The sequence below is a fragment of the Lissotriton helveticus genome, chromosome 2_1 (assembly GCF_964261635.1).
Source record: "Lissotriton helveticus chromosome 2_1, aLisHel1.1, whole genome shotgun sequence".
Lineage (NCBI taxonomy): Eukaryota > Metazoa > Chordata > Amphibia > Caudata > Salamandridae > Lissotriton > Lissotriton helveticus.
The window spans coordinates 1,025,820,918-1,025,845,207 of NC_136059.1; the positions used below are offsets into that span (position 1 = coordinate 1,025,820,918).

The following is a 24,290-nucleotide window of genomic DNA, read 5'->3' on the forward strand; positions in this document are numbered from 1 at the left end:
GCTTTGTTTAGGAGAATTGCTCACCCCCCTGAAGACCCCCGTATATCCCTCATGAAATACCCTGTCTAATCGTTAACGGCTCAAGACAGGGCAGCTGTTGCCCAGCAGATGGGTCTCTTGTAGCAGTAGAGCTGCGGGGAATGCCTTTTGGCCAACTTCAAGACTGCTGTGTGCTTAATATGGCCGTTAAGGCAATTAACGGTCCAGGATACTATTGTAAACTCTCACATTGAGAGTGGGAGTTTGGTGAGGCGGAATTAGTCCTGTCTGGGAGAGATCTAGTGACCCTCGTTTACCTGTAAGGTATTGGAGGGATGTTGCTTGGCGCTATAAACAAAATAATAACTCATATCAACAAAGAAGCCCAAGTGGGCTAACTTGGGTAACTCCTTACCCCACCAACTCCCCCCCAGCCAACACTTCCCCCCCAGAAGCATCTGTCGCCTCTATAACAAAACGAGGTAAATTGTCTTAAATCAGTATTACCTCATCGACCAGGCACTGGTTATTCGTTAAAGGATCGAGGGGCGTCAATGGAGAATTGTAGAAGTCAACAGTCTAGTGCCTTCAGGCCCACGGAGTTGTCTGAAGCAAAAAGGCAGCATGGGGACAGTGAGCTCCCCGGTGTCGCTCCCTCGCCTGCAATCAGAGTATGGTCTATCTGGGTGTCCTCCAAATCTGAGAAGTGCTGTCTCCCGGGTTTTTTGTTTGCTCGCTTCCCACTCTGGATCCGCTGGGGCCCCTTTGTGATGTCATCGGGTTGGGGGCCTTATGTTCAGTTGAGGCACACCAGGGGAGGATCTGAGTGCTCCGAAGGAGTCTCGGTTGCATCATCCATTTCCACGCTGCCTACGGAGTGTCATGGGATCTAGAGGTGTGGATCACTATGACCATTGCTGGGTGTATAAGCATGCATTGCAGGGCCTGAAGCTTCTGTTTAACTTTATCAAATGACTTCCTTTGTTGCTGTCCTTGGCGTCAGGAAAAATCATTATAACCTGAGATTGAAAGACAAGTTCTCCCACTCATTGTGCCTATCTCTCGCATGAACATATCTTTACAGCTAAGAATTTTCACTATGAGTGGGTGCTACGGGGCCCTACAGGGGCCTTTGGCCAGCTCGATAGCAAAGCATAAGGACAGGTGATCCAGGGTTTCCAAGACATAATCCACTGCTCTAGGAAAACCTCAGAAGTAGTCCCCTCTGATCATTCAGGAACACCATAAAGAGCAGGTTGCCTCGGCTCACCCTGTTCCTCTGCATCTTCCACTCTAATCTCCAGGGTCTGTGATATTGAAGAGGCAAAAGATCGTAGTTGTGAGTTCTGTTACCTTGACCTGTAGTTCCGAAAGATGACCCTCCGACATAGTGGCCCCCTTAATAACCCCTGAAGGTCCTGACAAAGCAGAGACACCTCAGCACCGACCTCCCCGATCTTCGTCTCCAGGGTCACTTGGGCGTGAATGGCTTTTAGGATGGCAGTGATGTCACGAATTCCAGGAGCCTGAGGCCCCGCTCAGCCCCACCATTGCTGCCGCAAATTTGTCAATTTTGCTCTGCATGTGCGGTGCCTTGAGCTTGTTTGTGCCTTCTCCTGAAGGTCCAAGTATTGTTACACGTCGTTGATAGGGTCCCTCTTACCCAATGGTAGGACTGTCGCTACATTTGCAAATGTCCAACTGGGCAGCGTGGGGGGAAGAAAAAGAAGGGGGACAGAACGGAACCCACTTGCTCTGCGTTCCCAGCAGGCATCACAAGTAGTCGTTGGGGGGTCAACCCTCTACCACTGTAGGAGCCAAGGGCAGTCGTGGGGCCCAGATCGGAACCGATCATGCAGAGGCAGGGCCTGCCAAGTCAGGGTCTTGGGAATGCCCGCAGCCAGGGAGCCCACTGGCCTGGTCTTTTCTAGTGTTCTTGGGGGTAAGATGGGGTGGAGTGCATATGTGGGCCTTCCCACATTCAGCTCTTGGGCCTCTAGGGGTGCCTGGTGTTGGAGTGAATCACCAACTTGCTTTGCCATGGGATCTGAGCTGCTTTAATCCATCTCGCTGCCTTCAGTCACTCGCCAGGCCCCTGTGCATGCCCCACTGCCCCTCAGTCAGGGGGCCAACATCCACGAGGTGCCCCCTCCACACCCCACCTCGGGACAGGCCATTAGCAAGCCATCGTTAGTCGTGGGGGGGTCTCAGGGCCTCCTCTGGGCCCAGCAGGATTCGCAGACTGTCTCCTCTACAGCTGCGTCAACTTCCTTGGACGGACGCGACCGCTCATCGGGGGTCGACAGCCTCTTCCTCAGATGGCCGTACAAGCTCTTGGTGCCATCTTGCCCAGTCAGCCCATCTTAGCATGCAGACTTCTTGGTCTCTTCTTGCTCTCAGCAAGTCGTTGCTTCCACTCAGTCGCCATGGCCAGCAGCGCCCACACAAGCGGGCCATATATCAGGAGATACCCCATCGGCACAGACGGTCCTCATCGTAGCAGCCTGGGTGTGGAAGCCGATCATGGATTATCCACCATGTTGGCCTGCTTGGGCACAACCCAGTGGCTGCTTCTTTATTTTATTTAAGCGCTGTTGTTGGTGGTGTTTTTTTAGGTGCCCCTTCAAGATTGGCTTTTTTCTATTTAGTTACAGTTAATTAACCACAAAGACAAAATGACCATGTGATGTCATCATGCAAGTACACATCATTACACCTTTTTTTCTTCAGTTTTTTTTTTTTTACCAATGCAGTTCCGGAATAACTACGTTTTTTCCTTTCCCGTTGTTTTAGCTGATAATGTCCAGGATCAACAATAAAAAACAAAAGAGAAAAAAAGTGCAATTATACGTGTATGTGTGCATGTGCGAATATGACATGACGTGCCTGGCGTTTTGTATATATATTTTTATTTATTGATTCAAGATTGTGGACATAACTTGGTATGATAAAAAAAATATATATTTAGATGTGTGTAAATGCCTGGCGTTTTGTATATTTTTTATTTATTGATTCAAGAAAAATTATTTAGATGTGTGCAAATGCACTTTTCAAAAACGGAGCAGCAAAGCAACAAATGATAGTTGCTGGGCCCTGAAAAAAAGAAGGGAAAAAAACAAAAAACATTTTAGGGACTGTGACGGGAACACTGAGGATCTTATGAGTGTAAGCAACAGGGTTTGGGAGGGAAAGCAACCAAAGAGCTTGTGGCTTGGGATTGAAGATTAAATGTAATTATTGGATAAGCAAAAAAAAAAAAGGGTAGGAAAAGCATGGGACTATTTGGGGCAGGGAGACGATGAGAGAGCAACAGAGAGCACAAGGGGCATAATTTGAGGGGCTAAAGAACACACAAGAAAGAGAGCAAGAAAACGCATGCACTCGTGGAGTGCTGAAAGAAAAAAAACAGTTCCTTAAGTGTGAGATTTCAATCACAATGAGGGTGATGAAGCTTTGGTCCAGGGGATGGACATACACAAGACGAAGAATGGAAGCCAACAAATACGAAGGAAGCAAATGGGAGTGACACAACCCAATAAGCCACTACCTGTAATTAAACTAGTCTCAGCACATTGTGGAGGAAAGCAAACAGCTAAAAGAATTTGTAATTTTTTATCATATGTTTAGCACTCTGGTCACAAACATATTACACTAAAAAAAAATGTGTGACTGTGATGTCAACTATAGGATTAAATGAGTAGTATCAGAAATATGGCAATGGAAAAAACGCCAAGTTCCTGCCTTGTTTCTTCTATAATATTAACATAATTTTACCTGAAGTCAGTGGCTTCAAACATTGAGATGTTAACTCGCCTAAACATTGCTGATGCTTCAGCGAACACTGAATTTCCAATTATTGCAAGTGGAATGATTGTCAATGAGGAGTTAGTGTCTGCAGAGATACATTCAAAATGTATGGGCCATATTGTTGAAGAAATTAACAGCATTTTGGAGGAAGCTGATCTTCGTTTTTTTCCACATGTTCAGTGTGCTGTTCGAAATGGTTTCAATCGATTTGTTGTACTGTCAAATGACACAGATGTTATTATTGTGCTACTTAGATTTGTTGCAATGTTCATAAGTGAAGGATTGTCAGAGTTATGGATGCATTATGGAACAGACGAGAAAATACACTTAATCATGCTTCATATTATATATGTACAAGAAACTTGACCCAAAGATGTCCGGTGTTCTTATCAAGGCACATATTCTTACTGGTGATGACACTATGAGTAAAATTGGAACAAAGATTGGAGCTTCAACTGCTGAACCTGTCAAGAGTCTAAAAGGATTTGCTGAGACAGAAGAAGGTGACTTTAAAGACGTGGAAAAATACCTTGTACATGTGTGGAAAATGGCTTCTGACATTCGACGATCTTGGATCCAGTGAGTTTAAGAGATCTGTCCCGCTAAGTGACCTTCCACCGAAGTCATACTCTGTGCGTGGACACATTAAAAGAGCAATCTACTTGATCTAAAGATGTGTAAATATTTTGGATCATGCATATGTGGAGCAAGATTGTATGAATTTGGTTGAGAAGAGATCGATAGGATACTGAAACCTATGCAATTTCTAAAGCCTCTACTCCTAGAACTTACACGTACTTGCTCTTCTCAAATGTTTCACATTCTGCAAATGTGCCACGAGCTATTAAAAAAAGTGAACTATGAAAAGGTGTCTAAAACAGGAGTAATAAACATACATTTTTTTCATATTCAGATCATAAACATTGTTTTATGCAAACAAAAAAGGATTAAAAAACATTATTTGTTTAATTTCTATATACATATATTCTTCCTCTATTATAGCTGCCATTTTGGAAAATGGCTGAAGGATGGCTCTGAGGAGTTATTTTCCATCTCTGTTAGACTACTTGACCCCCAAAACCTTTGTTTTGACACCAAAATGAAGTATGCAGGTCTCATGATTACTGAAATATTACATCATCACTGCACCGCATCCGCCATTTTTATAAATGTTGTCCAGAAAATTCTGCCCGATTGGCAATGTCTACTCAAGCTAAATTACTACTCTAATAATACTAAAGCACAAATTAAAAATGAAAATCTCTGGACACCAATTTTTTTTACAGCGGGATAACAAGGAGCCAGGACTATAATTCTAAATGCCATGTGTTATTGCAGTCCTACCTTTTTTCTGTTCCACCTCAACTTATGAGATGCTTTAAAATCTGGCACCCTTAACAGTAGGTTCTAAAACATTCTATACACAACATCCTTTGCCAAATTCATTATACCAAATTCCTACCTTTTTATACTGGTATGGATTTTTTTAAAGCATCTACTCACCCATAAGACAAGAAGCTGCAGAAATCGGCAGGATCTGTAAAAAAAAACCCCCTTATGTGGTATTCAGACAAGTAACAATTTTAGGAATGTCCTCATTCTCACAGAATTCTCACAGTACCGGGCTCTGATTATGCCAAAGTTCATATGATGCCAGATTTTGGATTGTAGCATGGTGACAATTATGCCATGTTTCTGATTATACAATGATCTATATATACCAGCGCCTTTAGTCAGATCACTGAATATGCACAGGCCCTCAGTATGTACAGCATGTGTGAGTACATGCGTTCTATTTATGGCAGTGCTGTGATCGCTATAAGGCTCTGACTATGCCAGCACTGTTTTTATACCAGACACCTGGTTGCAGCAGACTTATGGATATCCCACTGTTCTGATTATGCCTTGGCTCTTTTTCTTCTCTTGCTTTCTAAGAAAGGGTCTTGTAGATTGGTCTTGAGGGAGGGAAGAGGTGTGGCGCCGCGGCCAGGGCGACTGACGCTGGAATCTGGGGACCACGGTTCGATCCCCGTCTCCGGCGGCAGGTCAGCCCAGCACCATGTGACTCTGGGCAATAGCTCGCTTAATCTTCCCGACGGCCCCCAGCACCTAGAGACCCTTACGGGTGATTGTGCGCTTTACAAATGTGGACTTTACTTTACTCTTGCAGGAAGACCATATTTATTTTAAAAGTCAGTTGATTTTTTGAAAAAATGTTGTTTTTAATAGGACCAACACCTACTTTAATTAATACTGGTCACACATTAACCTTATTCTTTTAACCACATTGTGGATCCATTTGTAAATCCTCTTTTCTTACTGTGCCTCAGTTACTTTGGTTACCAACATTTGAAGCGTTTACCAAGCGCTATAGCAGTACATTCTACAACTAGATGAGCTATGCAAGGTTTTGTCACAGTCCATTGGAATTCATGTGTTTTCCAGTTGTCTCCCACATGTACTTCTGTCCCCCTGCACTCTGTGTTGCTCTCTGTCATCTGTGTGTTTCTCCCTTTTCCCCTCAATCTTTTGCTCAAACATGAGTACTTCTCTCCATTGCTTTCTTGCCTTTGTGCGTCTCTTCCGCCCACTCCAATTTTCTCTCATTTGCTCATTAGCACCCCCAAATTTGCAGTAGAGGACTCCTCTTTGACTTCACCTTTATGTTTGGCATTATTATCTGGTAGCCAAGGGGTTTGTGCAACAAGAGGGAATTTGAGAATGGGTCTAAGTCTTCTTGGCCAGTGCACGAAATGAAAGGAATTCCGCATCCCTGTTTAACCCTCCTGCCATACCCCCAGATAGTCCTATCCTTACTGTATACATGCTTCTGGATGTCTTGTTATTATGAAATATCTACTGAATTGCTTTTAATGCTTATTTTTCAATAAGCCCTGTATCTTAAAGACAAGCTAATTATAGCTGCAAGCTCAAGAACCAGTAGAAGCTATGCTCTATACAGTGCTGGCATCGAAGATTAAAGCCCTGAATGAACCCTTTAGCTGTGTTGCTCCTTGCACCTGTAGCTTTTTTCTTGCAAACAGGTTGCTTCAAGCCTCCTGTCCCCACAGATACCTTTCCTCATGAAATCTCACTACTGAAATTGTGTGTAACTGTGCCACACCAATTTTGTTCCTCTGATTTACAGTGCTTATGTTCTATTTGTTTCTTAAATGTTTACAGTTTGCTTATTAGCTCTTTGGACTCCAACTGCCCTGTTGTAGTACCACAAATATATCATAAATATTCCAGACCTGTACTGGTATTCAATTATCAAGTTCTATGTTTTAAAATTCTAATCTGAGCATCCATCTATCTTTTTTTAAAGTTTTTGTTTCATTATTTACAAAACGTTTCAATTTTTGATCTGCAGAGAAAACCAGAAAGGAGATGACAGCGAAGGGTTCTACAGGAATGGAGGTTATTCTCTCCTCACTAGAGGTAAAGAATTTCTATTTTTTTATGGCTAATTCTGTTTGTAAAATGATGCTAGAAAATATGTAAAATGCCACCGATCTTACATAGAGAGCAAGTTTAGTCTGCAATTCAGTCTGTTCTCAAATCATAAAGTGGTTAGCGAATACACGCTTCCTATTGATTTATTACTAAGATTTTCAATTGGTTAACAATTCTCAGACCTGTTGTGACTTCATGAGGCCACTGGTAACGTACTACTTTTACACCCTGGACTGCTTAGATGTTAGCCTCTTCTATATGGCCAAAGTCTATGTGGTACCATATACATTTGGTTCTTATGTATTCTTTGACTGTAGATACATGTGAATAGGTTTTTTCACTGTGTTTTTTCAACCAGGACTGAGGAGGTCCCACTTGAAGTGTAATCTCCGTTATAATCTGGACAATGTGAGATACTATCTGGTGTATTAATAAAAGTCAGGATAAGAGTAGCAGGTAGGAAGGCTTTGAAGACCTATGCTGTCTCTCTTGTCTCTCCTTCCTATTAAAATCAAGATGTTACTCTTCTTGAAGGTGCCTCTTGTCATTTCTCTCAGGATTCTCTGTACAGGATCTAATCCCTCATTTCTGCAAAAGGAGAGAGCTAGAGAAGTATGGACATATTATCATTGCAGTAAAGTAGCTCTAGGCTCTCCCCTACTGTCAACACCTAAGATTGAATCCTTTTAAGCATAAACCCAGTCTTAAATCCTTGTCAGCGTCAGTTTCACCATTGACACCAGTCTGTTCAGCCACACCAACAACCCTCTCGTAGTCAAAACATTCGATAGCACCTACGACGTTGACTGCGAGCATCAAAGCACCAATATCGTCAACATTATCTTTACCGTCGTCGAAAGCCTCAGCGTCGACGTTGTCATCAGCGTCGATAACATCTTCGCCGTCGACTACAGTCCCACCGTGGATGACCACTTCATCATCTACGAAAGCTCCATCGTCGACGAAGGCTCCACCGTTGACGGGCACACCGTCGTCGTCGACGTTGCCGACGATTTGCCGTTGACAGGGAAATCAGTGTTGCCGACGATCCCATCGTCAACGGACCCGTCGACAACTATTTCACAGATGCAATCCACACCATCCAGATCGGCCAGAGTATTGCTGCGGCCTGGTATTAACTCACCAGGCAAGATTTCGCCCTTGCTTCCAAAACACCTTCTAGCCACAGAAGAAACGGATGATAATGATGGTCCCTTTGGGACTGCTCTTAGTCCTTCTGATCTCAATGCCAAGTGTCAAGAGGAGGATGAGGACTATTATGATAAGCAGCAGTACTACCTCCCCTATCCTGTTCCTCCTACTCAATATCAGCATTTTAGATATTATGTTGATCCACCAAGGCAAGAACCTGCAAAATTATCTTCCTCTTTAATTCAGGATTTACAGGCTATGCTCACGGATAATAGGAAAAGGTTTCCGCCACAGGAAGACACACTACTGTGCCACCGCCTTCATCTGCACCCCATGTAATACCACTTACACCGCCTCCTCCTGCTACTCCTAGGATGACGCCACGTCCCATCATCCCTGTTCCTCTTAGAGAGGATTGAAGAAGAGCCTGAAGAGGGTGAAATCCACGATCCTCCTCCACCTACTGATGAATGGGATACATATATTTTGCCTACACCATCTCCTCCTCTGTCGTCCTTCTGACTCACAACCTGAGGACATTGGAGGAATTTATTATTTAATGGACAGGGCTACATCAAGATTCCATCTACCTACAATAGTCAAGCAATCAGATAGTTTCCTTTATGACTTTAAAGAGCAATCAAGGAAATCCATAAGATGTATACCCATTATAGACCACATCTGGCAAGAAGGGCTTAATGTAATGAAAACACCAGCCACTGTGGTGCCTGTACTGCCAAGACTAGATATAAAATACAGGGCGCCGGAGGATTCCCTCGCTTGCTTAACGGGCCATCCCAAACCGGATTCAGTGATCTCCCAAGCGGCTCAGGGACGATCAAAGAACCCTTCCACCCCCATCACGCCTCCACCGGACAAGGAAGTGCGCCGGGTGGATTCCATTGGTAAGAGATTCTCATCCATGTCCGCTATCTCTGTCAGAGCTGCTAATGCTTTAACTGTTCTGGGCGGCTACAATGGGCAGATGTGGTCTGACATCGGAAGCCATGATAGATGTTATACCGGACGAAAATAAACAGGAATTCCGTAAGATTTTGGCTGAAGGAGAGCGCACAGCGGCCAAAATTATAGACTGTGCTATGGACATAGCTACAACTGGTTTTCAGCAACTAGCCGGTGCAGCTGTTTTAAGGCTCCAAGGATGGTTTAGAGCAACCTCCTTTCGTCCAAAGGTGCAATGAAAAATATTGGACATGGCTTATGATGGGGAAAGTCTATTTGGTAAACATATAGACAAAGCTCTACTTGCCATAAAGAAGGATACAGACACAGCCAAAGCTTTAGGCACCCTACAATATCATAAAGTGCCCTGTCGGGGTGCACGAGGACCTGGGTTTTCGGGCTATAGAGGCACTTTTCAGCGCACCCAGTTCTATCTATCCTTCCAGCCGCAATATTGTCAGGGTTACCAACAGTAATCCTATCGGCAGCCAACTGCGGCTGGTTTCTCCAGGCAAAGCTCACACAGGAAACCAGCCTCACAATCACATGACTCAGGTCACAAACAGTGACCTTATCAGGGTTCCAGTTGATACTCCTTCCCCCCTCAGTCAGTGCAAGCATTTCCTATTTTATCCATCAGTGGTGCAATATTACAACAGACAAATGGTTCCTAGATCTCATATCTTATGATCACACTCTGGAATTCATCAAGTGCCCACAAAACACTCCATCCCGTCTTCACTTACTAAAAACAAGAAGCGGAAAATAGGCTACGGAAAGGGGCAATAGAAAGGGTTCCGGTAGCAATAAGAAGAAAAGGCTTCTCTTCCCGCTTCTTCCTGATACACAAAAAATCGGCAGAATGGTGACCCATTTTAGATGTCTGAACAAATTCCTCAAAAACCAGCCCTTCGGGGGTCGTGGCTAAGATGGCGGCCTGAGAGGACGTGGCTCGGAGAGGCTCCCCGTCCCAAACCTCCAATAACGCATTAAAACCTGCTTATTGCACCCCTGCCTGCTAAAATCCACACCGGCATATCGGGGGCTTCTGTCCGGGACCTCAGGCGAGCGTGATCGCCCCCGCCCTTGGAGCGGGTGATCGTCGACGGCGGAGGTGGCAGCTTCTGGCCGGAGAGAAGGAGCGCGGTGGCCGGGTGCACCGGGCGGCGGCGACGGCTTAGGCGCCCCCAGGCGGAGTGGCTGACACCGGCCCGCGACATAGAGGACCCCTGCCGAAGGCCGGAAGAGCGAGAGGGGAGGTGCCGGGAGCAGGTCGCTGGCCGCCTGGACCGTGCCCCGGGGAGCGAGAGACAAGGCCGAACGGCCGGACGCATTAATCGAGGCCCCGGTCTGGGCCTAGGCCAGGCTGGTCCGGAGCCTCGCGAAGACCAGCGGGGACAGAGGTGAGGAGCGGACCCTGGGGATGGCTGGTGTGAGAGCTCGGGGGGCGGTTACTCGAGCCCCTCGTGGGTGGCCCAGCGAGGCCAGGCGATCGCGGCCGCCGGGCGCTCCGCCACGCGGCATACGTCCTGGACCCTTGCGGCTGCATCACACAACCGGAGGCCCTATCAGGCGGGAAGAGGGCGGATTCGGGGGGCAGTCACCGAGTCCCCGGTGAGAATCCAGGAGGCGCAAGGGAGAGCAGTGTCACACCGCAGCAGCGGGTTCGGGGGGCGGCAGTCGAGCCCCCGGAGAGCAGCGGTAGGCCGCAGGGTGACATAGAGGCGGGCTGGTGACCCGGCAGCACAAGACGGCGTCCGCACATCCCCGCGGGCCCCCAGGTAGCCCGAGGGAAGCTTCCGGAGGCCGAGGCGGGGGCTTGGGGACTGTTCGGGGGCACCTATCGAGCCCCTGGGGGCAATCGCACAAGCGGAGAGACCGCAACCCAGTGGAACGGACCGAGCTGCCAGCACTGCGCCGAGAGGGGCCAGCCCAGGAGGTGGCTTCGCTGGAGTTCCCGCCCGCGCCGTAGGCCCGGCGGGCACAGAGGACGTCGGCGCCCCCCCATCTGCGCACGCCGCTTCCTACCCGGGCCCGCTCCTTGCCGCGCGGCCCCCGAAGAGGGGCATCGACATGTGGAGCCCAGCCGGGTCTTACCAAGGGACATCATGGCAACTTCGAACCGCCGGGCTTGCCGCACCATCCCCGAAATGCTAAAGGAGAGAAAAGCCCCGACAAACCGACCAATGCGGCCCAACTAAAGGAGAGGGCCAAAGATGAGGAGGAAGCCCCTATCACAAAATCCTTCCTGGAATCCCTTTTCAACTCCCTTAGAGAAGACTTCCAGACCCTCAAACAAGACATGGCGGGGGAATACAGGGAGCTGCGTCGAGATGTGGACTACCTCGGGGAACGAGTGGCAGGGATTGAGAACTCTGGGGACGCTAGGTGCAAAGAAGTAGACCTGCTGCGGCAAGAAATCATTAGACTTCACGAGCAACAGACGGACCTGCAGACCCACACGGAAGATCTCGAGAACCGCTCTCGGTGCAACAACATACGGGTCAGAGGAGTGCCGTCCAAATCGGAGGGGAGCGATGTCACGGCTTACCTGCAGTCTTTGTTTCGGGATATCTTTGGGGAACCGGCGGATTTTGAGATCCGAATAGACAGAGCTAACAGAGTGGGCCAAGCACGCCGAGCACAGGCTCCACCGCCGGACATCCTAGCCTTTTTTCCTGACTATCTCCTCAAGGAGCGCATCCTGAAAGCGGCATGCCAAAAGCAACCCTTACACCTTCAGAGGTATAAGGTCGAACTGTTCCAGGATCTATCTGCGATCACGCTGCAGAAGAGAAAGGCCTTCAAGGTGGTCACATCCTTCCTGCGCGATAATGGCACCCCATACTCCTGGGGGCATCCGTTTAGACTCATTTTCAAATGGAAGGGTGTCTTACACCAGCTCAGATCCCTTCGAGAGACATGCGACTAGTTGGGCATCACCGCTGAGGGTGGCGACACAGAAGAAAGTCCTGGCACGCAGTCTTCCCAGCCGGGGTCCCCACGGAGGACAAGAGATGGCTGGCAGACGGTCGGTCGCAGACGTCTGTCCAGGAAGGGACTTAAGCCAAACCCCGAGACAATAGCGCAGGAGCACGCAGCGGCGATAAAGGAGGTCTCCAAGGATACGACTGAGGATCAGTGAGGGGTCACGGTTGGGGTGCAGCAGCACTCTGAGTTCGCTACAGGCTGGGGGGGCGGGATGGGGGGCTTCGGAGCCGCCATTGTTCTCCCTCCTTTGAGACTTTATCACAGGCCTGGACTGCGCCTTTATTAGGCCTGGGACAATGTTTACAAGTTCAGTTGGGGTTGGGGCATGGGGTGGGGGGTGGGGGGTGGGGAAGGGTGGTGAGGGGATTTGGGGATGGGTTCCGGTGTGTTCAGTTCGCTAAGGCAGCGGGAGTTTGGGGTGGCTCTGGATCGGGACAGCGGAAGAGCGGGATAGGGCACGTACCTCCCCATGGCTGACGAGACTATTCAGGTTCTTACTTTAAACGTTAAAGGGCTCAATAACCCTATTAAAAGGAGGGCAGTACTCTCCTATCTGGAGAATTCCGGGGCGGCCATATGCCTTCTCCAAGGGACACACTTGCTGGCCAAATACTGGCTTCGCATGAAGTTCAGGGCTTTCCCTATTCAGTTTTACTCCTCCACGGTAGAGAAGAAGGCAGGGGTAGCCATTCTTGTTGCTAGTCACTTCAAAGGCCGGGTGGGGGACAAAGTGGCAGACATCAAAGGCAGACTTTTAGCCCACACTGTTTTCCTCGGGAACATGGCGTTTACGGTGGGGTCTGTTTACGCTCCCAACTCCAACCAGGAGACATTCCTCAAAGGTGCACTATCGGAGATCATGGGCACAGACTCGAGGCACACACTGATTGGCGGGGACATGAACCTGGTTATGGATAACGAAAGGGATAGGTCGGGGCGGAGGTTCGGCGATTCCGGAGCCCTGTCTACTGAGGGGAAGCGCTGGCTTGCTAGCAGGGGGTTCCTGGACACATGGAGGGAGATCCACCCCACAGCCCCGGGATACACATTTAACTCGCATGTACATCGTACGTACACCCGCATAGACCACTTTCTCAGTTCTGCAGAGCTGGCCCCTATGGTACAGGACATGAGGTCGCCCCTGCCGCCCTGTCGGACCACGATGCGATAGTGCTTCACCTACAGGTCCCGCACATGCGGACGCATAGGGGTAAATGGCGACTCAGAGAGACTCTGCTCTACCACAAGGGGGTCGCGCAGCAACTCTCCCAGAGCATCGCAGATTATTTAAGCCAGAACGATATGGGGGATGTGGCTATGCCGGCAGTCTGGGGGGCACTCACGGCGGTCGTCAGAGGAGAATTAATAGCAATCTCGGCAGCGGACAACAGGGAAAGAAAGGAGCGACGCCAGGAGCTGGCAGCACAGGTGCTGGAACTGGAGAGGGTACATAGCCGGACATGGGCCCCTAGGATCTGGCGCAAGTTGAAGGCAGCCAGGGCGCAGCTTGCGAGCCTCGATCTGGACCGGGCAGAATACGCAGCATTGCGTCTCAAGCACGCATACTACGTGGGGGGGATAGGACAGGCCGTCTGCTGGCCAGTAAACTTAAAGCGAAAATTGTCCGGTCTAAGATCCCAGTCATTCACGAGGAAGGTGGGGGGGAACTCCGAGGGGACGACCGCATCGCGGAGGCGTTCAGAGCATTCTATGCCACACTTTACAAGGCTGATCCGGCCTCGGATGCTGAGGCGGGGACAGCATACTTGGACGAAGCTAATATCACAACTCTTAATGAGGCGAACGCCATGATTCTGGATGCCCCAATACGATTGGAGGAGGTGATCTCGGCCATTGCACGTCTCAAACCGTTCAAGGCCCCGGGCCCGGATGGGTTCTCCGCGGGCTTTTATAAATCCTTTTGCCCCCTCCTAGCTCCCGTACTGACGAAACTATTCAATTCTTTTCAAGGCCCGGGATTGATCCCCCAGGACATGCGGGAGGCTGATATTATAGTCCTAGCAAAACCAGGCAAGGAGACGTCCCGGTGCGTGGCCTATCGGCCGATCTCACTCCTCAACCTCGATTTAAAACTCTTTACAGGGATTCTGGCCGCGAGACTGGGCCCTTGTCTTCCGTGTATAATAGAACCAGATCAGGCGGGCTTTATACCTTCCCGACAATGCGCGGACAACACCAAGCGCCTGATGCACGTGATCGATAAAGCACACTATAACGCGGCGGACGCGGCCCTGCTCTCAGTCGACGCCGAAAAAGCGTTCGACAGAGTGGCCTGGATCCACCTAGACAGGACGCTGGCGAGATTCGGTATGAGTGATCGGTTCAGGGCTTGGGTGGCGAGTTGTTACGTATCGCCCCAGGCAACGATTAAGGTGAACGGGACTAGCTCCAAACCGTTTGACATTCGACGAGGCACAAGGCAGGGCTGCCCGCTCTCACCGCTGCTATTCGCCCTCTACGTCGAACCTTTCGCCCAACATGTGCGGGACAACCAGGCCATCAAAGGCATCACATTTGGGGGCGCAGAACAAACTATAAGCTTGTACGCGGACGACATTTTAGTCGCAGTAGTCAATCCTAGGGTCTCGATACCAGCATTTTTAGAGGAAATGGACCGATTCGGGAAAGTATCTGGCTTTAAAATGAACGTCGGAAAATCAGTGACCCTCCCTCTTGGGAGTGATACCCGCCAGGCCAGCAGAGGCTCGCTTTGGCTGGGAGTGTTGTCCACGCAATTGGAGCTCCCATACCTGGGGATCGACTTGATGCCCACAACCGCCCAAACCGTTGAACTAAACTACACCAAACTTCTCACACGCATCCGAGGGGATATTCAGAGATGGAGACAGCAGCCGCTCTCCTGGCTGGGCCGGGTGGCCGCTGTTAAAATGTCCCTGCTACCAAAAGCATTATACGTGTTCCAGACCATCCCGGTCACCCCCAGATAGGTATGATCAAAAAACTTCAAGACACCATTCAGCACTATATTTCTCTCACGCCCTATGAGAAGTGGCTCTTAACCAAATCTACAGATAAGAGGGCGATTACAGAACTGTACAAGCTGCTGACCCCCCCCCTCAACCCCACCACCAGTGATTAGATCTGCAGGGCAGAAATGATGGGAGCGTGAACTAGGACGTGAGCTTTCGGACAAGGAATGGCAAGACATTTTCTACCGTGCGCACCACACGGCTCGCAACGTAGCCAGTCGGGAATCGGCGGTCAAAGTGGCCTACAACTGGCACCTGACCCCGGAGAGGTTGCACCAGAGCAACCCTAGTCAGGATCCCCTGTGCTGGAGGGATGCGGTCACGTAGGGACCATGCTGCACCTACTATGGGAGTGCCCAGAGGTACAGTAATACTGGGAGGTGGTACTCCGGGATATTTATTTATTTATTTTTTTCCGGAGTTTTATATAGCGCGAACTAGAACCGAACCGAATCAGTTATCAGAGCGCTTTACATAGCACCAGTTACGTTACATGAGGACACACTTTCATTTTTTAGGCACGGGGAGATTAAGTGATTTGCCCAGAATCACAGGGGGTTTTTGGCGTCGTTACCGAGACTCGAACCCAGATCCCCAGGTCCGAGGTCTAGCACCTTAGCCGTTAGGCCAACCCCTCTGTGCTTTACAAATACGGATTTACATTTTACAAAGTTCTTCTCACCTTGATTAATGTATCTTAGACAAGGAGCTCACATGATTTTCAGGCAGTCGTCAGACAGGGGTGTAGCACTGAGACTGCCTTACTTGAGGTCGTAGTTAATGTACTTCTTGACACGGACACTGGAAAGCCTTGCCTCCTGATTGTCCTACATCTTCTAGACTGTGAATCATGTATCCCCCACCGACCTTGTTAAAGATGTAACGGGCACTGATGACCCCGGTCTAACCTATTTTGGATTTTCTGGACCATTTGATCACAGCCAATCAAGATGGCTAATACCTTTCCAAGTCTGTTAACCTGCATGAAGGTGTAATGCTCACTTCCAGCCAGGTTTCAACTGCTAACAATCGCCATCTAGAACTTCTCTGGTTTGCATTAAAAATTCAGATATCTTACAACATCAATATTCTGATGACACGCATGCTCACCAGAAGAAGTGTTTGTGTAAGAATATCTTGAAATCTTCAGAAACCTTTCATATCATAAAGAGTGCATGACATATCACCACCTGAACCTCAACTCCTGTATAGTTTGGCTTATTCAGTCGAACATATCCGTGCTACCCAGGACCGACTCCCGCAGCAGCCTCCATTGTAACCTCACTATCAATCACAAGCAAAAATAATTTGCTTTCATTCTCGATGAACAAAAAGTAATTTCAACGGAGTCTACAGACAGGAAGCCAAGTAAACCAAAATAAAAAATGTATTTTCCCCCAAACCCATCGGCCAAGACTAAAGCAGGGGCGGTTACAACATTTTGTGCCCCAGTTTTTCCGAAAATCCATGGGAGTTAATTCCCTCTACAGCAAGGCTGGTTGTAACCCTAATTGGGAAAGAGACGGAGGGGAGCACTGCCCACAAAACCCTCCACCCCTTGCATAACAACGGAGAGAATTACACCTGCATTGACCAGGTGTTTCACCGAGGGCAGTCGCGGCAAACTTAGTAGTCTTCCTCAAGGATGAGAGAGGGGATTATCATCTGCCCCCTCACCATGCCCAATGGCAGGGGTAAACCCCATCCCTTCTGCAAAGACTAAGGGTCTTATTAAGATGTCAGGCGCACACCATATCGTTATGAAAACCGCACGACTATTGATTGGCGGGTCCGCGTACCTAATTACAATGCAACAGCACATGGTGCAGTCGCTAACTGCCATTACCTATGGGAGCTTCTGCTACAGCCGTAAACCCGCCGTAGTACAAGCTCCCCTTGTGAAATGGGAGTTTGTGTGAAACCCTGCACCCTCACGGTGCCTGCTACAGGGTGCAGGGATGAACAGGGGGCCCCAAAGATGAACAGGAGGCCACAGGGTGAAAGTGCCCTGCTAGGGGCCCCCAATGTCTCTTTCCGACAGGCTTTCCATGTCGGAAAACCCGGCACAGAAAGCCTGACGGAAACAGACACAGTAATCCCAACGGAGGAAACAACGTCCATTGGGATTAGATGTAACCAAAGAGGGTTGGTCTGTAGAAAGAGCACTAAAAAAACACTGACAAAAGGAGGAAAACAAAACCATAATTACATTCCGGTCGTCTGGTAGGCGCTTTTCATGAGATGGCTTTTCACACGATTTTGGTTTCCTGTGCGATTTCTTCTCTCGCTCCATAAACAACCGAGCGATTTCCTCGTCTTGTATTGACTTATACTTCGAGACAGAGATTCCCCGCTTCCCCGCATATGCGATCCTGAGCTTGCCCAACAAACTCACTTTCCCACTCAAGTCAATAAGAGGGAAACAAATGGGGCTGGCGATGGGGGCGGAGACTCAGCACGTTCTTTCACTTTGGGGCACTTCACGGAAACCCACACACACGGGATGGCTCCACCAGCTTTGGTATATAATGGGGATGGAGCGCATACAAGCCTCTCTTACACAAACATCAGACACCTATAGAGAAACATGGTACCCTTGGTCTCCTTGCTGTCCCATGAATTCCATGAGCTCACATGCCCAAAATATCTCAAAGTTCTTAGACTGGTGGATGAGTTTCATAACCCTCCGAGAGATAAGAAACAGAAGCCTAGTTAGGGGTCCAATGGGACTCAGAGTGCCCACTCAGCGGAACACAACGGAGGGGTTGGGCGGGGGGGAGGGGGGATGTTCAAGGGGAGGGGCAGTTGGGGTTAGGGTGGATCTCAAGGGGGGGTTGGTTACAAGAGCTTTACTGTGCATCACCTTGATGGTTAGCACCCTCGCCAGCATACATGGACACATGGCATTTCCCCCAGGGGATCAAATTGCTGATGCCGGGTCCAACACAAGGGGCGGAATAAGCGTATCTGATTGTGATTGTCCTAATATTCCACTGTTTTGTCTTAAAGAAAATAAAAATAAATTTGATCTAAAAACCAGCCCTTCCGAATGGTTACTGTCTTCGACATCCTTCGACGTCTCAACAGCGGGGACTACATGACATTGCTGGATTTAGAGGATGAGTATTTCCACGTTCCTACACATCCCAAACACAGAAAATGTGTCTTTTTTTTTTTTTATTCTTTTTATTTGCAAAGTAACATTAAACAGGGTACGATCAGCACTTTTCATGTAATAGTCATTCACAGCACCAGCATAGTACAGCAGCAGTACATTTTAGAACGTGTATTGAGTAGACTTGGAAGAGCAAAATGTCACACCATATCTGCCACCCCATTTCGATGGGCCTGCGGAGGCTCACAGATGCCACCTCTATACTCATTCCAACGTGACCACACCTCCCCCCACTTTCGAGGGCATCCCCGCACTATATATACAGTTTTCTCTTGCAGCATGCACCAATCCATGTCTCTTTGCCAGTCGGCCAGTTTTGGCGGGGCGGGTACACCCCAGAGGCGGGCAATGTTCCTTTTTGCCACCATCTGCCCCAGCGCTACCCAGAGTTTCCCTTTCGCGGGCATGTCCGTGGGCTCCCAAATGTTCAAAAGGCATCTCTTCGCTTCTAGGCATATGTCCACCTCCCACACCTCCTGCATACAGTGCAGAACACGTCTCCAGTACCTCTGCACCAAGGGGCAGTCCCAAAGTATATGAAAAAAGGAGCCAGTCTCACCGCAGCCTCGCCTACAGATCCCCTCCCCCCCCCCCACCTCCCATCGTCTGTAATCTGGTGCAGGAGATGTAGACTCTGTGCAGTATTTTGAGTTGTATGAGCCTAAGCCTGGACGAAATCGCCACCTCCCTAGGGGACGCAAGCGCCGCCAACCATTCTTCATCGTCAATTTCAAGCCCATCGGCCACCCACTTCTCTTTAAGGGATTGGAGTGGGTCAGGGGGGTTATTTATAAGCTTTTTTGTATGTCAGGGAGATGGCGTGTTCCGGTATGTGGCCGTCAAGCAGCCTATCCTCAAGTGGGGAGGCCTGAGGGGGTTTTGTGTCCGGTGGTATGTTGGATTGGAGGGAGTGTCTGATCTGCATGTATCTGAAAAATTCAGTGTGTGCCAATTCGTACGTCTCTTGCAGGTAGGTGAAGGACCTGATTCCCTTGGGGCCCCACAAGTCTTTTATTTGCGAGATGCCGATAAGGTCCCAGCTTCGGAACCCCTTCGTGCGTCCCAGATTGCCCAGCTTCTCGGATGCCCACAGGGGAGTAGCCATGGTCAGGGTATTGGCCCATCCGAGCTTTCTCTGTGCCGCATGCCAGATTTGTGTTTCGTCGGCCCAGTCAGCTGGTATTTCCCAGGTCTAGGATAGAGTGCTGCTTCATAGTTCCCCCCAGGGAATAGCCACTTGTCCATTCCGTAGCCTGGATCGTTACCGTCGCTATATGTCCCCTGGTTGATAGCAGACAGGTGGGCGGCCCAGTAGTACTGACGGATATCTGGAAGGGCTATCCCTCCGTCGTACCAGCCCAGCGTGAGTTTGCGGAGCGCTATTCTGGGCGCACCCGACCAGAGGAGAGCACGCTGTGCCGCCTCAACTGCCACGAAGTAGGAGTTTGGCACAAGATCCGGGTAATTCTGTAGGGCGTAGAGAAATCTGGGCAGGGTCATCATTTTGAAGAGGGCCGCCCGGCCCAGTAGGGAGAGCGGAAGCCTCTGCCAAGTGTTGGAGTCACGTTGGAGCCGTCTCAAGGGCGGCAGCAGATTCCTGTCATACAGGATAGCCTTGTCTGTGGAGACAAAAACTCCCAGGTATTTAAATCCATCTTCTGCTACAGCGAGTGGGCAGTTGCTGGGGAGCCTAGGGGGGCTGCCGTGGAGGACATAAAGAAGAGACTTGCTCCAGTTAATCTGGAACCCCGAGTTCTTCCCAAAACTAGCAAGGATGTCCATTGCTGCGACAATAGACCGTCGTGGCCTGGTCAAATAGAGGAGGATATCGTCGGCGTATAAGGAGATCTTGTCCTCCCATTCGTCCGCGCAGCGTATCCCTTTAAGGTACACGTCCTGCCTAATCCACGCCGCAAGTGGCTCGATGGAGAGTGCGAACAGGAGGGGGGAGAGCGGGCAGCCCTGTCTAGTTCCCCTCTCCAGGGCAAATACCTCGGAGACTTTGCCGTTGATCACCACCTGGGTCAGGGGTTCCGAGTAAAGGAGACGGACCCATGCGATAAAATTTGGACCAAAGCCCAGTTTACGGAGCACCGCTATCATGTAAGTCCATTCTAGAGTGTCGAATGCAATGGTGTCATCGAGCGAGACAACCACCGCGTCCTCCTGCAGTTTGTGGCTCCTTCCCAGAACACCATTCAAGCGGCGGATATTGAGCGCCGTGTTCCTGTGAGGCATAAAGCCTGACTGGTCTGGGTGGACCAGGGTGGGCAAAACGGATTGAAGTCTGTTAGCGAGGGTTTTCACCAGTATTTTCGGTTCTGCGTTAAGCAGGGAGATGGGCCTGTAGGAGGAGCAGGATTCCCTTGGCTTCCCTTCCTTTGGTATAGCTACAATGGTGGCTATGCGCTGATCTCTTGGCAGCACCCCTGCCTCCTTACTCTCCAAAAACATCTGTTGGAGATGTAAACTAAGGGCGTCCGGTTTGAGCTTGTACAGCTCAATCGGGAGACCGTTGGGTCCAAGGGCTTTCCCCGGGCGGAGGTCTGTTATCACACGCTCCAGTTCAGCCGTGGCGAGCGGGGCCTCCAGGGCGTACCTGTCCGCCTCGGACAGGCTTGGCATACGAATGTGGGTCAAAAGAGCGACAGAGTCCTCTTCCGGGCGGTCCCACCCCCTACTGTATACCTGCCGGAAATGCCTAGCGAATTCCGCTGTGATCTCCCGGGGATCTGTGACCTTGGTTCCTGAAACTGTCTGCAGTTCCGGTACAATTTTATTTGTCTGCTGTTTCTTGTCAAGCCATGCGATAAGTTTGCCAGCTTTGTCTCCCTGGTCATATAACCTGCCCGCCTTGTGTCGGGCAACGGTTTGGGCAGCCTGCGTAACTAACTCCCTATATTCTGCGGTCTTAAGTTGTATCTGGTGGCGTATATCTGGCCCCCGGTCCCCGTGTGCCGCCTCCTCCAGTGCCCCGAGGTCCGCCTCTACAGAGGTGATCTGTGCCTCCCTGTCTCTACGACGGCCTGAGATGGCCGACAAGGCCTCCCCCCTGAGCACGGTTTTAAAAGCTTCCCAAAGTTTAACGGAAGAACTCGCCGATCCAACATTATGGTCGAAGTATCGAGTTATGGAACACAGCAGTGCTTTTCTAAGTTCCTCGCCTTTTAGATGCCAGGCGCAGATAGGCAGGACACAACCCTCGCGCTTGCTCCCTAGTGTGATATGAGCCCAAACTGGGGAATGGTCAGAGATACCTCGCGCTAAGAGCTTAGCCTCCCGTATAATAGTGTCTGGCTGCAGTGGCATCAGTATGTAATCCAGACGGGAGGAGGAACGATGTGGGCCGGAGAAGAATGTGATGTGGGGTGCATCAGGCGCCATACGTCCGTGAGTCCAAAGGTATCCAGGAAGTCAGCCAGCCATTTCTGCCCCTGCGGCGTATCTCTAGGTGGGTGTCTATCCTGGGTCCCCGAGACCACAGCGTTAAAGTCTCCCCCGATGATCAGATGGCCTTCTGGAAGGGAAAGCAGAAGTGCGCCCATGTCTGTGTACGATGGGGTTTGGAGGCCAGGAGGGATATAGACGGAAACCAAATTCAACCGGTGACCCTCCCACCGTCCCGAAAGCGCCGCAAAGCGGCACTGTGGGTCTGTTTTAGTGTCGTCAATGTGGAGGGGCAGGGAGCGGCGCAACATAATGCCCACCCCCCTGGAGCCGGAGGTAAAGCCGGAGTGTACCGCTAGAGTGTATCCCCACCTATTGCGGGCCTGGCAGGTATTACCCATGAGGTGTGTCTCTTGTAAAAATATCGCATCAGGGAGGTGACGTTTGATAAATTGCAACACTAGGGTACGTTTGAGTGCGTTTACATTCCAACTGAGGATCTTAAAACTCCTCTCCCATCTACTAGCCATACCCATTGCTGTTCGAGCTGGCCTGTCTCTGTACGCCAGTGCAGCATCTGACTCCGTGAACAATATCGGCGCGTGACCGTAACCATCCCAAACCCCCCCCCCTCTCCCACCACCCTCCCCAACCCTTCAAATCAGCATAGAGAACAATCAGCATATCATGCAACAAACCCATTACCTTCGAGCGTCCCATTCCACCCAAATCACCTCCCTCCCCTGCAAACATCTCCCCACCCTGCTCCCTGCTCTGTAGGTTTAAAACTACCCACTACCCCAATTAGCAGAGCGCCTGTCGCCCAACCCCTCCCCGGAGAACGTGAACCCTTCCTCCCCGAGGAACTCTGTTAGTGAGCACGTGGGCCGGCCCCAACTCCAGCCGCCATGCCCGTCAGCCCCAATACTATAAGTCCCTTAAGTCTACAGTGCACCTGAGATTCAGGTGTGAGGTCTCAAAAACAGTGACCGGATGGGTCCATCTCCCGTATTGATGACATCAAGCAGTATCCCTGTGCATGCTTTTATACATTACTGTTCGACGAAGGGAGGATCTGCAGCCCGGGTACTCATCTTGCTGTACTGTCCTGGAGTGGGTCCCAGCTGGGGCTGTTGGATCGGGAACGCCACGACCTTTGGCTCCGTTCGTCCACCATTGATCTCCCGGCCACAGATCCAGGGGAGGAGGCTCTGGCCTCCCTCCAGTTGTCGCGGTCCTGCGTTTCCCGCGTCACCGGCGCAGTCTCATCGAGCCATTCCTGGACCGCCGCAGGTGTAGTGAAGAATCGGGACTTGCCACCCGGAAGAACATGGGAAGAACATCATATATTTGATGCCCCGTTCTCGGAGCGCCGCCTTAACACCCGTGAAAGAGCGCCTTTCTTGTTGGACCTGCAGGGTGAAATCGGGAAAAAATCGGATGGTTGCCCCCTCGTAGTGCAGGTCTCCCTGTTGCCTGGCGGCATGGAGGATGGCATCACGATCCCTGTAGTTTAGTATTTTTGCTATTATCGTTCTCGGTGGGTGGCCTGGCTTGGGTTTAGGGACCAGGGCACGGTATGCCCGTTCAATGGTGAAAATCTTGGAGAGTCTCTTTGGCTTCAGGTGATGTAGGATTAATTCTTCCATAAATAGCTCCGTGCTCTGCCCCTCCGAATTTTCCGGTACACCTACGACGCGGATGTTGCTCCGTCGGGCCCTCCCTTCTTGATCCTCGAGCTTCAGCGCCATTTGGCGATGTTGGTGAGCGAGTTCGTTTATTCGTACCTCGAGCCGTTTTTCTGAGACCTGGAGCGCCTTGATGTCCGTCTCGTTGGCCTTAGACCTCTCAGTAGTTTTGCCGAGGTCGGTGCGCAGCAGGTTAACTTCGATCGAGATTTTGTCCATTTTGGTTTCAAGGTTCGTGCCAAGCGTCTGTATGGCGGTCATGATGGAGGTCAGCGAGGGTTCTGCCGGGGCCGCGGCGTCCCCTCCTTGCGCTCCAGACTGTTTTGATCCAGTTGGTACCGCATATTTGTCCAATTTGTTTGTTTGGGTCGTCGTCCCCGTCTTGGGCCTCATGTTGGGCACCGATGCAGGCACCCGCAAACTTCTTGCCTCCAGGCCAGTCGCCAATCAACCGCCGTGCCACCACCCCCTCTCTGGACAGATTAGGCTTTTTTGTGGTATGTCGTGATTGGCGCCACGTGTACGGCGACGGAGTCAGCACTAGGCCCCAGCCGGCCAGCCAGCCGCAGTCCCAGAGGTAGGATGTGCGGGTCAGCCCAACCCGCGATGTCGGCTACCAGGCTGTGACTACCACAGCTGCAGAAGTGTGGGGCTCTCAGTCTTGCAGCGCTACCCCCGGGT

General features: G+C 50.2%; 1 protein-coding gene across 2 annotated transcripts in view; it reads left to right on the plus strand.

Moving 5' to 3' along the window:
* The window catches only part of AGTPBP1 (ATP/GTP binding carboxypeptidase 1), a 1,069,504-nt gene that overhangs the window by 308,324 nt on the left and 736,890 nt on the right, over positions 1-24,290 (plus strand). For both annotated transcript variants that reach the window (XM_078675801.1, XM_078675802.1), the window contains exon 4: positions 7,160-7,227. In XM_078675801.1, the coding sequence (XP_078531927.1) occupies positions 7,160-7,227 (68 nt within the window). The remainder of the gene's footprint in view (positions 1-7,159; positions 7,228-24,290) is intronic.